The sequence below is a fragment of the Leptonychotes weddellii genome, chromosome 16 (assembly GCF_054177405.1).
Source record: "Leptonychotes weddellii isolate Sample4059 chromosome 16, ASM5417740v2, whole genome shotgun sequence".
Lineage (NCBI taxonomy): Eukaryota > Metazoa > Chordata > Mammalia > Carnivora > Phocidae > Leptonychotes > Leptonychotes weddellii.
Genome location: NC_138384.1, coordinates 29979824 through 29992571, shown reverse-complemented (window position 1 = coordinate 29992571; position 12748 = coordinate 29979824). Strand labels below are relative to the sequence as shown.

General features: G+C 56.0%; 1 protein-coding gene across 1 annotated transcript in view; it reads left to right on the top strand.

The window, feature by feature from the left end:
* NKD1 (NKD inhibitor of Wnt signaling pathway 1) overlaps positions 1-12748 on the top strand; it is an 84000-nt gene that overhangs the window by 48226 nt on the left and 23026 nt on the right. The window contains exon 4 of the mRNA XM_081806601.1: positions 8582-8648. Within this exon, the coding sequence (XP_081662727.1) occupies positions 8582-8648 (67 nt within the window). The remainder of the gene's footprint in view (positions 1-8581; positions 8649-12748) is intronic.

Here is a 12748-nt window from a genome sequence, read left to right as displayed (position 1 = left end):
GGGGCATCCCTTAAGTCAGCGGGGGTGGGGGAGAAGATGGGAGGGCGGAGGGGGAAGGACGGGGGCCCCCCTCCCCGCCCCCCGAGAGCGGAGAGGGGACGGCTGCGTTATGGCCTGCTGACTGCTTGGTGGGTGTGCTGAGCGCCGTACCCACGCGATCTCATTTCTCCTTCCAAGTGCTCCTCCCAGGCACTGCTGTCATTCCCATGTTCAGGTGAAGAAACTGAGGCACGGACAGGGAAATCATGTGTACGAGGTCACACAGTATCAGGCAGAGGAGCCAGGGCTCAGGTCGGACCCTCATGGGAGTCACTTGACTTCCCTAGGCCTGGGCTCCCTCCTGGCTACAGGGGGTGACAGCGACACCCCAGCTCACGGGGCTGTTCAGAGCGTTCAGCTAGGCACCAACGTGCTGAACAGAGCACTTGGCCCACGTCAGTCACTTGCGAAAGAAATGCTGCTAATTATTATCACTGAGTCCTTTATGTTCGTGACCTCAGTTACTCCCACGCCCCGACAAGCCCATCGGATCCTGGTTTCCACTGTAGAAACTCCTTTGAACTTCCATCTAGTAGGAAAATTCCCATCACGCCAGCAGAGAAGCCCTAAAGCCCCATGTCCTGCCCAGACCTGGACAACCTGCCTTGTGTTGGTTCATGTCCTCCTGAGAGCGCTCAAGTCCCGCAGCCTGGAGATTAAGGCAGGCTCTGGGTAATGCCAAACTTTGCTGTTTTCTCTTGGCGTTAGCTGTTTTTCTCTCCATGCCCAGGATTCCTGTTCCCAAAGCATAAGCCCTGGAGGAGGCCCTGGGACCGGGTGGGGGGAGTGTCCGCTGGGCCTGGCCGCTTACCTGGGGTCACCCTCCTTCCTCCCCCCACCCCTTCCCACCTGTCTGATTGCTCAGGGTCGGGGAGGGGGCAGAAGACTTCAGTTCTGGGCTCTTTAAACCTTATAGTTCCCAAAGCGTGATCCGCATTCTGCGGGGGGGATGAGGCTTGAGGTAAGTGGTGGACAGCTTGTATTTTAATGGTTCTGCATTTGTTTGATACAAAATATATTTTTGAGAACCCCAACGGTAACTAGGACATCACACCCACGATTTCACTGATCTTATTGGCAAGACTAGGTTTTAAAAAGAAAGAAAAAGGGAAAGAGAGCCAATCTAAAGAAAAATGTGAATTACTCGTGGAAGCCCAGGTGAGACCCAGTTCTGGGGGTAGCTGGGATGATGGTGTGTGGATGCTGGCAGCTTGCTGGTGTGACAACAGCCCAGGAAGTAGACTCTGCTGGCCCATTGCTGTCTCTGGCTGGCTGTGTCTCGGGGACTGGGCAAAGCCATCTTTGGGGCTTTTTTGCACCCTGTAGGGTGGAGGGCCTGAGGCTCAGAGAAAGGGAGTGTGGTGGCCCCGGAGTCAGACCCCAGGGTTGGAGGTCCTTCCTGCTAAGCGATGCCATCCCACTCCCTCCCCGTCATCCACCTTCCTGATAAGCATTCCCTCAAGTCCAGAAAGCCAGCTCAGGCTGGAGCCCCCGAGATGTGGGGGGCAGAGGCTGGGATGTGCCCATGGGAGCAGAGGGATTACATCTTGAGCAGATAAAAACAGTCGGGGAGAAAGCCAAGGAATTTTAATTACTGCTGCACATCTTTGGAGTCACGAAGGCCTGGTCCTCGCAGGCCAGACACGGAGGCCAGCTCTGCACACGGAAGCCCTCGGAGCCGCCGTGCCCTCTTCTGCTCAGCACCCCCACCCCTTCCAGCTGGGAGATACCTATGCAGGTGCCCAAGGCTTAGCGGGTGGCGACACCTTCCTCCTTCTGACTTCCAAGCTTGGCTGGGATCTTGGGCTCTGGTTTTAAGGGACTGTGGCTTGGTTCTGAAGGGCCTGGGGGTGGGGGGTGGGTCAGAGCTTTCAGATCGAAGTAGAAGCCCAACCTGAATTGCTGTAAGCGATGAAGGCAGGTGAAGGTGGATCTGGCCCCAAGGTTTATCCAACAGATATTTATTGTTTACTATACATCAGGCACTGTTCTAGAACAGCACAGACCCAGTTTCCTGTCCTCGGGGAGCTGACTTCTAGAAACGAGTTGACCTAAGGCCTTGAATGATTGCGCTGGCCTGGGCGCTGGCCTGGGTGTCTGTCCCTTTGTGAGCTCTCACCTGGGCTGCGCTGTCTCAGGCAGCTGGAGATGAGATTGGACACAGCCTTGGCCCCAGAGAAGACCTCTTTCTTGCCAGCTCCTATGAGAAGGATCTGCAGGGAGGACTTCAATTTGCTTAGCTGGGGCAGGCAGAACCCGTGGCCCTCACTGGGGGCTCCATGGCCATGGGAGGCTGCGGTGTCCTCAGGGGAGTGTCTGAGGCCTCTGCCCCCCATGTCACTTGTTTGAGAAGAGCGGCTATTTCTTTGTGGCAGCAGCCGTGAGGCCTAGGTTCTGCTGACATCCGGGAGGAGTGAGTCCCCACGGAGGAGGGAACCCCCAGCCCCTCCTGGCCTGTCACTGGATCCAGGGCCCCCAGGAGCCTCCCCACCCCCAGCCCTTTGTCAGTGGTTATCTTTCAGCCCTGGCTTGCACGTTGCACAGGTGGGGGTAAAATGGGTAATTCCCCGCATTTTTGACCTGCCATGCTCCTGGGCAGAGTGGCTCTCAGGGACAGAAGTAACAGAGGTCCACGGATTAAGGTGCACAGTGGAGATGGGGACATTGAGGCCCAGAAAGTGGATGGCCCCAGCTTTCTTCTCACTCTTGGTTCCTGCTGGGTCAGGGGGCTGGAGCCCCAGAAGGTCTCATCTCAAGGGGACCACGAGCATCATCCTGGCCCACTGCCCCCATACTAGAGACAAGGGCCCCAGGGCCTGGGTGGTTCTAAGTCAGCTCTGCCACTTTCTCTCCTTAAGTGACCTGGGGCCAGTCACACACTCTAATCCCTCTTATAAAGGGGGTTATTGTGTGGGGTTTTATTAAACTAGATTTCAGTGGCCCAAGTGATACAGGAATGTACTAGAACGCTTCTGAGAACGTTGAGGTTTCTCGCCTCCCATCCCCCTCTCGTGCCTTCTCTCCCGGGCGGTAACCACGGGGATACCTGTACGTTGGGTGCCCTAAGGGTATGTGTGTGTCTGGTGTTTTCTTAGATGTACAAGTCGCACTCTACTTTGTGTGTCTCCCATGTAGCGTGGTGCTCCGCATGCCGGGATTTACGGGTCTGCCTGTTTCTTCGGAACCACCGTGTGGCATTCACGGTGCGGATCCAGCACAGTTTCCTTTCTCGGGCATTTAGCGTGTTGTAGACTGTTGGTGAACTTGAGCGGGCCTCCCTGGTGCTCCGGTGAGAATGTTGTCCCAGGGTGGACACTGAGGTGTCGAATCACTGGACGTGAGGTTTTTGCAGGAGTAAAATGTGAGAATGTTCCGAGCGTGGGGCAGAAGTAGGGCGCTTTAAAAGGTGCAGAGAAGCTCATACTTAGTGTTTCCCACTACGTGTATTCTGTGTACATTTTCTCACTGACTCTTGACATCTGAATCCCCAGGTTACAGAAGAGCAGAACGGGAGCCAGAGTGGTTCAGGAAGGCATCTGCTGTCACTCAGCTGCTGAGGCCGGGCAGATGGGCGGGCGGGCGGGCGGGCGCCCTGACTCCCGGGTCCAACCCGGTTCTGGGAATGGAGCATCCCTGCCCTGGACGGCCAGAGCCTGCTCTCGGCGAGGCCTGCCCACAGTGGTGCCGGACCCCCAGGCACGGCCGGCCGGCCTGCCTCTGCACAGCGTGCTGGGAAGATGGAGCTCGCCAGGAATTTCCTGGGGCAGCTCCAGGGCAGACTGCTTGGATCTAAGGGTTACAGGGTGGCTGGGTCGTGCCTCCCACCCCTCTCTTCCCCGGCATGTCCCAGTCCTGTGCATTCTTGGGATCTAGAAGTTGCGCCGTGTGCTCTGGGCACCAGGAGTTTGCTTTGAAAGCCCGTGGCACCAACATCTGTTAGCTCTTAGAGAACAGAAACATTGACAAAGAGCTGCTGGGCAGGCGGTGGGGGGAAGATATGAAGCTCAGGAGTAGGAGTCTCAAAGACAAAGAGGAAAAACCCTAACCGAACTCCAGCCCGCTCCCAAGCCCTGCTTTGATGTGGTTTCCCGTCCCCGGAGGCCTTATAAGGCCTTATGCCTGCAATTCTGGGCTCTGGGTTGGTGCTGACTGCACACCCAGTGCCTGAAGGAGATGGTCTTTCTTCCTGGGGCCCAGCGTGGGGCCGAGTAGCAGCAGTGCTGGGGCGTGGGAGGGAGGGAGGGAGGGAGGGAGGGAGGCCGGCCTGGGCCCTGTGGCCTGAGAGGCTACCGAGCCTGGCCACTAGGCAGGGGGTAGCCTGGCATCAGGCTGGGTGCAGCAGGAGGTCCGGGGATCCAGGAAGGCCTTTGATAACAGCTTAGAGCCTAGTCTGATGCCGACTGTCCTGGAGGCCGGAGGAGAGGGGGCTGGGGACCAGGGGCTGGAGTGATGGCTGAATAAAGGAGCAGTGAAGGGAAGTCACTCATACCAAGCCCCATACTTGGGCTTCCTACACGGCAGTGGGGAAGAGTGTGGGCTCTGGAGCCAGGCGCCTGCCTTCCAGCCCGGCTCTGACACTTACTAGCTGTGTGACCTTAGGCAAGTCGCTAACCTCTCTGTGCCTCAGTTTGCTCATCTGTGAAGTGGGGATAATAGTGGTATGACCTCAAAGGATTGCCATGAGGATTAAATGCGAAGCATTAAAAACAGTGTGCCAGGTAGGAGAGTGTTTCTCAGTGTCTTTGAGGGCGCCTTGGGGCTGGTGAGTCTTTGAGATTCTCTGAGCAATGTTCTGGTAGCTATTTGACCATCGGAGTAGAAGAAGTGATAAACAGTAACTATTGGTCTATGGAGCCCCAGTCGTGGTATCAGGTGTCATGTTAAGCACTTTCCATGCAATGACTGACTTAATCCTCACACCCACCCGGAGACGTCACGAGCACTATCGTCCCTGTGTACAAATGGGAGGCTGAGAACGTTCCTTCGCCCACATGGTGCAGCTCGTATGAAGCAGAGCTGGGATTTGAACCGAGGTCTGACCAATTCCAGTTCCATGCCCTGCACCTTCCACAGTGGGGCCCTGCGTGGGGCCCATGGCTGTTGAGGGGTCTGAGTACCTTCCTGCAGGATGGTCCCGAGGGCCTGGCCCCACACCTTGTCTGCGGGTCTCCCGGCCAGGGCTCTGCTGAGTCCCCAACCTTAGTGGGGAGGAGCTGTGGGCCCTTTGAGTCCTGTAGCACAAACAGGAGGCCTTGGCCACCACCCTCGGAGCTAGTGGCAGGGCTGTTCTCTTTGCACGTCTTTAAATGTGATCCCTGGTCCCTGGCAAGTGACTTACCAGGGCTCTTGGCTGCCTCGGTCCCATGCCCACAGGAACCCTGACTCCACTGTACTAGCTCGGGCCAGGCTTCTGGGAGAACTGGCTCAAATCTTGGCTTTGCTGAGGATCCAGAACCTGTCACCTGGCCTCGTGGAGCCTCCTCCTCATTTAAATGCAGGGCTTTTGGGAACCCCATTCCCTGGAGGTTCTTGTGAGGATTCCCTCGGTCCCATTATCTCCTGTCTCCTATGTCCCTCGAGGACTGACGGCACTTCCTTCGTAGGAAAAAAAAGGGTAACAATTATAACTCTCACTTTACGAATTGCAGATCATTTTTATGAGCGTTTATTCCTGGAGAGATGGAAAGTGCAGGGCAATGGTGAAGACTGAGGGAGATAATAAATATCCTTACAAGGTGTCTCGCGTGGTGCCTGGCCCTGAGGAGATGCCCAGTAAGGTCAGCTGTCCTGTCATTGCGCCCATTTTACAGAGAGATAGACTGAGCTTCCAAGAAAGCAGTGGCTGGCCCCACGTCCAAGGGCGAGGGGAGGCCATGGAGCCAGGATGTGATCCTGTGTCTGCCTCAACACCGCATTGCTGCTGGCTTAGTGATTCAAAGCTTGAGGACCACGGACAGTGCACTCCCTGGGCGTCTGGCTTAGCAGATGAAACGAAATTTTTTTTTTTTTTAAGATTTATTTATTTGAGAGAGAAAGAGCGAGCAAGTGGGGGCAGGGGCAGAGGGAGAGGGAGAATCTCAAGCAGACTCCCCGCTGAGCACAGAGCCCTATGCCGGGGCTCGATCTCACGACCCATGAGATCACGACCTGAGCCGAAACCGAGAGTTGGACACTCATCCGACTGCACCACCCGGGCGCCCCAGATGAAATGGATTTTTGCCGGCATCAAGCACCTGTGCCTCACAGTGAGTCCTTGGACCCTGGTGCTGGGGAGCTTTTACGGTTCTACAGAGCAGTATAGCGTTTAGCACGAAGAGGCGGACCCCGGAACTTGCCAGAACTCTGCTTTCATATGCAGAGGCATGCCTTTACTGTGTCAGGGAGCTTGGTGCTCCCCGCAGACAGTTCTCAGAGTGCGTGATGCACACCGCGAGGCATCATTACTTGGGGTTCCAGACGGCTGCTTTGTTGTGGGAGACCTTGGCAGTCTCTACACTCCAAGTGTGCCGGCAAGAAGACGTGAGCGCTCGCAGGGGTGTGCCTGGCAGGTCCTGGTCGCCTCGCTGGGAGCGGCCAGGGTGGCGGGCCGAGGTCGGCGCTGAGCCCCCGCTTTCCAGAAGACCTCAGCACGAGCCCCTTGAAGCCGGTCGCCAGCTCCTGGGAGTGCTGCCTGCCAGCCTGTCTGGGGGAGGCAGCATCTGTCTTCCTCTGGCATGAAAGATGGGCTCTAATTGGCTGCCGGAGTGTCCCAGCCACCTAATGATGCCGCCTGAGCGCGTGCTGTCCCTGTCACCGGCTCCCAGCTTCCCTGTCAACTCCGGCGCTGTTAACACAAACAGCCAGTTTACAAGCCCAGGAAGTGTTCGGTGATTATGATAATTGGCGGAGGAGGTGGAGGGAGAAGCCACCCCGACTCCAGGAATCAAGGAGCCTGGTTTTGAAGTCAGTGGGACACCAGGAGTCTGAATGACCACATTTTCACAACCTGCAGGGGAAAGAGTGTGATGCCCCAGGACGGTTTGGAAGAAGAGGGAGAATGGAGAACACCAGGCCTAATCCATAAAATGTTAGCTGTTGATCCTTTCAAAACAAAACAAACAGAACAAAACAAAACAAAACTAGAGACTTATCTCCAGCTGTGTCCAGCTGATAAGATCAGCTCTACCAAGCGTGATTTTGGTTTTGTTAATCAAGACAAGCACTGTGTTTCTGTTAAGTATCTGAAGTGGGGGATCTTTTCCCCCTTCTAATTTTTCAAGGAGAGGGTGCATTCTCTTTTTCTTTCTCTTTGCACTTTTTTTTTTCCCCCAAAAAGAGAAGTTGGTGACAGCTGCTGAGTTTGGGCTTTTTTATTGCTTGTCATTTTGTGGTTCGAGAAGCGCTGCCAGAGCATTGTTGTGGCATCAAAAGAGATAAGGCGGTGTAACCCTCCCAACTTTGTCTCTTCCCCAGAAGAGGAGCATTTCCCAAAGTGGGTTCCTTGGAACTCAGATCCCATGGGATGCTTTTGAGACACGAGACTCCACGGTCTCAGTAGGTTTGAGGAATGCAGCATGAGTTACCACTTGGATATTCACGGTGTCCGTTACCATAGTAAATTCTTCAGTAAGGGATCTTCTCTGACTTGAAAACAATCTTTTTGGATCACAGAACTCTTATTGGCGGAACACCAGTAATGCGGAAGGCGGTCTGACAAGTGCTGGTCTTGCTTCTTCCATATCTAGGGTCACCCTGCTGGGTTAGGTTGAGATAAGTAGTACCTTTGTCGACCTTCCAGAAACTTCCCAGCCTGTGGGCTAACCAAACTCCCCTTGCCAACCTGACAACACCCGAGCGGCAGTGTGACCAGGCTGGTCGGGAGCAACTCTGCCACCGGGCATCCTGAACTCACACGTGGGGCACCGGGCAAGGCAGTGCAAGGGTCAGGCTAGTTTCTGGAATGTGTGTGCACTGGGGAGAGGCGGCAGGCATGTCTGAAGATCAGCCAGGAGGCAGAGCATGCAGGCTGCTGAATGTGATGCTGAAGAGTTGGGGGGTTATGTTAGGGGCTGTAGAGACCCACTCTTGTGCACACCAGGCCCTCTTTGCAAACCCATGGAGACAGCCCACCTGGAATCCTCTGCTGGAGGAAGGAGTCACACTGAGATCCCTTCCTGGGGCCCACAGAGGAGGCTTGTTGGTCCTGAGTCCATCAAAGTTGACTCCGAGGGATAGATGAGGGACGTTTTCCCATCTTGTCTCTGTCTTTTTCCAGGGCAGAGGGTGGAACTTCCTTTCTGAGGGAGAAGCGTGCAGTATTTTATAGTGAGCTGTAGGCTAAGAAAAAGGTACTTCCTAAAAAGCATGGGGACAATTCACTTTTCAAGCGAGAGGATCCACCTCAGTTGACCTAATTTCCCATCAGAAGAATCAGAGCAGGATCCCTGCTTCCCTGTGACCAGCCAGGCACACGTTCATGATGCCACCTTTACCGTCCCAATATTGGTTTCCTCCTTGACTCTGTCGGATACTTACTTAACGTCCCTGCTTTGTCTTCCTCTAGGAGCTCGTGGGTGAAGTTTTCAGAGAAACGCTCAGTGAGGAGGAAGAGGAAGACTTTCGGCTAGAAGGTACTGGAATCCATTGGTCTCTTCCTAGGGTGCAGTGAGATGGGGAAGGGGCCATCTGGCCCACCACGTGCCCTAGGTACGCTCCAGAAAATCTGCAGACCAGGCAGAGGACAAGACCCTGACTGCCGGTGGGGGTGGTGGGGTGAGAAGAAAGAAGGGAGTGAGTGTAGCCCTTCATGGGTCCAAGCCCAGAGTGGAGCCAGGCTCCTGAGGCTCACATCCTGGCCCTGCTCTGTATTGGCCGGGGAACCTTGGACAGGTTGTTTTAGCTCAGCTTTCCTGTTTGGTGGGGGGTGACCATACATAAAGTAGCTGTTGTATTTCCCCGTTTCTCAGTTCACATCACTCACTTGGAGCACAAACAAGCACACATACAAACAGCCCCCCACCAGCCCCTCCCCTTTCATGTCTGTAGCTCTCTCTCCTGCCTTTGTTCAAGGGGAGGCACCGTGTAGAAGGATGAGGATCTTGGAGCAGAGGGCCGGCCGGCCACTGGTGCCCTCACTTGACTTCGGGCAAGGCACGCCGCCTTTCTAGAGGAGCCTTAGTTTCCACACTTACAGAGTGGGAATGAGAGCCGTCTCCCTGCTTGACTCCCTGCATTGGGTACGGAGCACAGATGGCACTGGAAAGCATTTGCTACGTGGGATAACATTTCCATTTTATACTCAGAGAAGAGAATCACTGAACGGGGGAAGCCTTAGGTTAGTCGGGGCCTTGCTGTGGAGGTGAGGGCAGGCAGCTCGCAGGAGAGCCAGGGGGCCCAGCGGCTTGGGGGGGCGGGGATCTAGGCCTTGGTGCCCTGTAGGGCCTTGAGAGGAGCAGATAGTGCCAAGAGTTTCTCGAGGGGAGCCTGGGCCAGACCTGAGGGCTGTGGCCACATGCAACCTGAGAGCTGTCAGCCCCAGGCCATTTGTCCTTGAAGAGGCTCCCCAGGTGGCTTGTGTGCACATTACACTTTGAGAAGCGCTGTTTTAAGAGATTCACTCAGTTGCCTAGGAGATGGTGGCCTGCCGGGACCCAGGTATCTATCAAACTTTGTTCAAATATGAGCAGGTCCTGAATCAAGGGCTGGGGGGAGTCCCATGGATGGAAGGCTTTGTGCAGCCTACAGAGCTGGTAACTGCACTCAGAGGCTCTGCAGCCTTGATTTTGTCATTCCCCTGGGCTCCCCCAAGCCTCAACTATTGTCTTTGGCTCCATGGAGAGATGCCACGAGTTGGTGCCTTGACATCTGGGGAGTCAGGTAAAGGTGGGCAGGATGAAAGCCCTGGGGATTGGAGTGACTCCAGACACTGATTCCATGGGCTGCGGCTCTCGTTCCGGTTATGTATTCATTTCTCCCTCATTCACATGGTGACTCAGTAGCAAGTTCATTCTCTTGTTCATCCATCCCTCCACCTACTCCATCCATCACCCATTCGCTACCCATCCAACCAGCCACCAGTCAGTCCACTCATCTGTCTGTCCCTTCAATCACTTATCCCTCACTCTTCACTGTCCCACCACCCACCCACCCACTGGCCGTGTCCCACCCAACCGTCCATCCATGGTTTGCCCTACTCTCCTGTCCCCCGTCCAGCAGCCCGGCCACTCTGAGTTATCACGCAGCCATCCATACTCCCTTCTCTGCCTGTGTGTTCATCCCCCGTCATTCATCCCTTCATCCATGGACCCATCCTCCAGTCATCGTCTGTCTGCCTATCCATCATGTACTGAGCCCCTCCTTACTGCCCCATAGGAGGCACTTCTCTGTCCGTCGAGGCTCAGTTTACAACCATGTAATTGATTTCAAATGGGATGTCGTTCCCTGCAAACAGACACGAAATGGCCTACCCATGGAATCCACTTCCCTCTGGAGGGGAGGGTTGCTTTGTTCACTGTCTACATTCAGTGCGTGAGTCCCATTGGAGTGATGTAGAAGGAATGCTGGCCGAGCAGCACCTAGACCGGGGTCCCCTCCCAGCCCTGGTAGCAGCCCACTGTGGATCGCGGCCAGGTCCCCCCCAGCTCTAGGCCCCCTTGCCCTCTGTCACATGATGAGTGGGGACATGAAGCTGGACTCTGTGGGTACGCAAAGGCCGTGGGCTCCTTGCAGGGAGAAGGAAGCCCTGCGGCAGGGGGGAGGGCAGCACTTACAAACATTGGCTGATGGACGGGGGATGAAGATGAGGCGCCCGAGGGTCCCGGCTCCTGATGGGGAAAGGGTGTCGGGTTGGCGGCACTCGGTCTGACCCCATGGCGCCCCAGCTGCACGCCAGGCTCAAAGGGCAGCCCAGGCACCTTGCTAGTCCCTGGTGATGTCCGGGCACATCGGTGCCACCACTCATGAGGGAGGGGGTTAGGAGCCATTCTCCTACCTCAGTTTCCCAACTAGGGGTCAGACTAAGTTGGTGGTGGTCCAGCTTTTTGGCCTCTTTCTTCAAACAAAAGTTTACACAGAAGCAGAGAACAGAAACCAGATCAGATTGCAGAGAGACTCAGTACGCCATGGCCAGTACGTTTTATGTTAAAAGGGGCGCGAGAGAACGCTCTGTATTTCCTACGTGTGTGAGTAGAGACCACGTGCGTATTACTGTGTAGCTGGAGGGCTCGACAGACAAAGATAGGAGGCTCCTCTTGGACCTGGGAAGAGGATACTAAAACCGGAAAGAGCTCACAAAGAGAGGGCTGTAGTATTAACGGGGATGAATGTTTGAACTTTCCCAAGAAGAACGAATTGAAAGACTCAAAGCAGAATTAAAAAGTGAAAACGGTGAGTGGGTGAGGCTGCTCTGGTTTGCGCCTGGGCCGGCCTGCGTGGCTCTGACACTGGTGGGAGGGATGCTGGACCCATGACCGTCTGTGGTTCCACGGTCACCCATGGTCCCAGCCGCGGCCACGGAGAAGCATCCACCTGGCCCGGGGCGGGGGCTGCAGCATCCCTCTGTGCTACCCGCCCGAATCCTGAATCTCTTCTTTGTCTTCCTGTTGGCCAAGTTCATTGCCTCTTGGCGGGCTGGAGGGCTGTTTAAGGGAGAAAAAAGGCCATCTGAGGTGTGAAGATAAAAAGAAGTCTTTTAGCCATCCCAGGAGAGGACAGCTTTAGCTCCTGCGTTGTTATGTAAAGCCGGCCCTAATCCAGCATCTTAACCGCCTTAACTGGCCAGCTGGGAGCTCGCGGAGGGCAGATTAAGTCTGGGCTTGGTGCGAGGGCTGCCGAGCTCCTTTTGAACTGTGGAGAGAACAAAGTAAACATCAAAAGTCCCAAGCTCTGAGAGCTGGCTGGGCGTGGCAGGGGCGGGACTCTCGGGGCTGGCTTTCCAGGGGAGAAGGGGAGAGGGACCCTCCCCCTGCTGACCCAGCAGGGGTCTGAGCACAGGGGAGGGCCCACCCCACCCTTCACTCCGGTCCCCACCTGGCTTCCCCATCTCCTCGGTTGGGCCACACGACAGGTGGGTGGCAGCCTGTGGCTTGTGGCCTGAGGTGCAAATTGGAGCCACACCTGTTTGGCAGACCCACCGTACCCTGAGTGGCCCCCCGGAAGCACTGGTCTGGGGGCGTCCTCCCCACTCGGTGCAGCTTCTGCTCTGGGCCCTTGGGAAGGGAAAGACCTGTGCGTGGTCACAAGCCCCTTCTCTCTGGGTCCCCTCTCTCCCTGCCACCCAGGGATGTCCCCACCCCTTCCAGGGGGCTTGACTTCCAGTCTCTGGCCACAGACCCCCAACACCGTGTCTGTTTCCTGTCCTCCAACCTCCACTTGGGGCTGGAAGCAGGCACATTGCCGTCTGCCTGGCATCTCTGGAAAACTGATTCGACAGACCTCCCGTAAAGGAACTGTCAGAGGGCTTGAAGTCAGGCGGCCCCACCCCTTGGGGGCCCAGGCCCTCCATCCAGGCCCCCAGGGCTGCTGCGGGGCAGGCCTCTCTCCCCCCAGCTGGGCCTCCGGGGGTCCCCACTTCCCTGGTCCCAGGATGGATGTGTTAGAGTAGTTGGACCTGCCAAGCAGGGCAGTGGTGATGGGCCTGAGGCTCTGGGGGTCTGAGTAGCCCCACTGGCTCTGGGGGTCTGAGTAGCCCCACTGTGAGCTCAGGACCCGTCTGACTCTGCAAGGGCCCCGA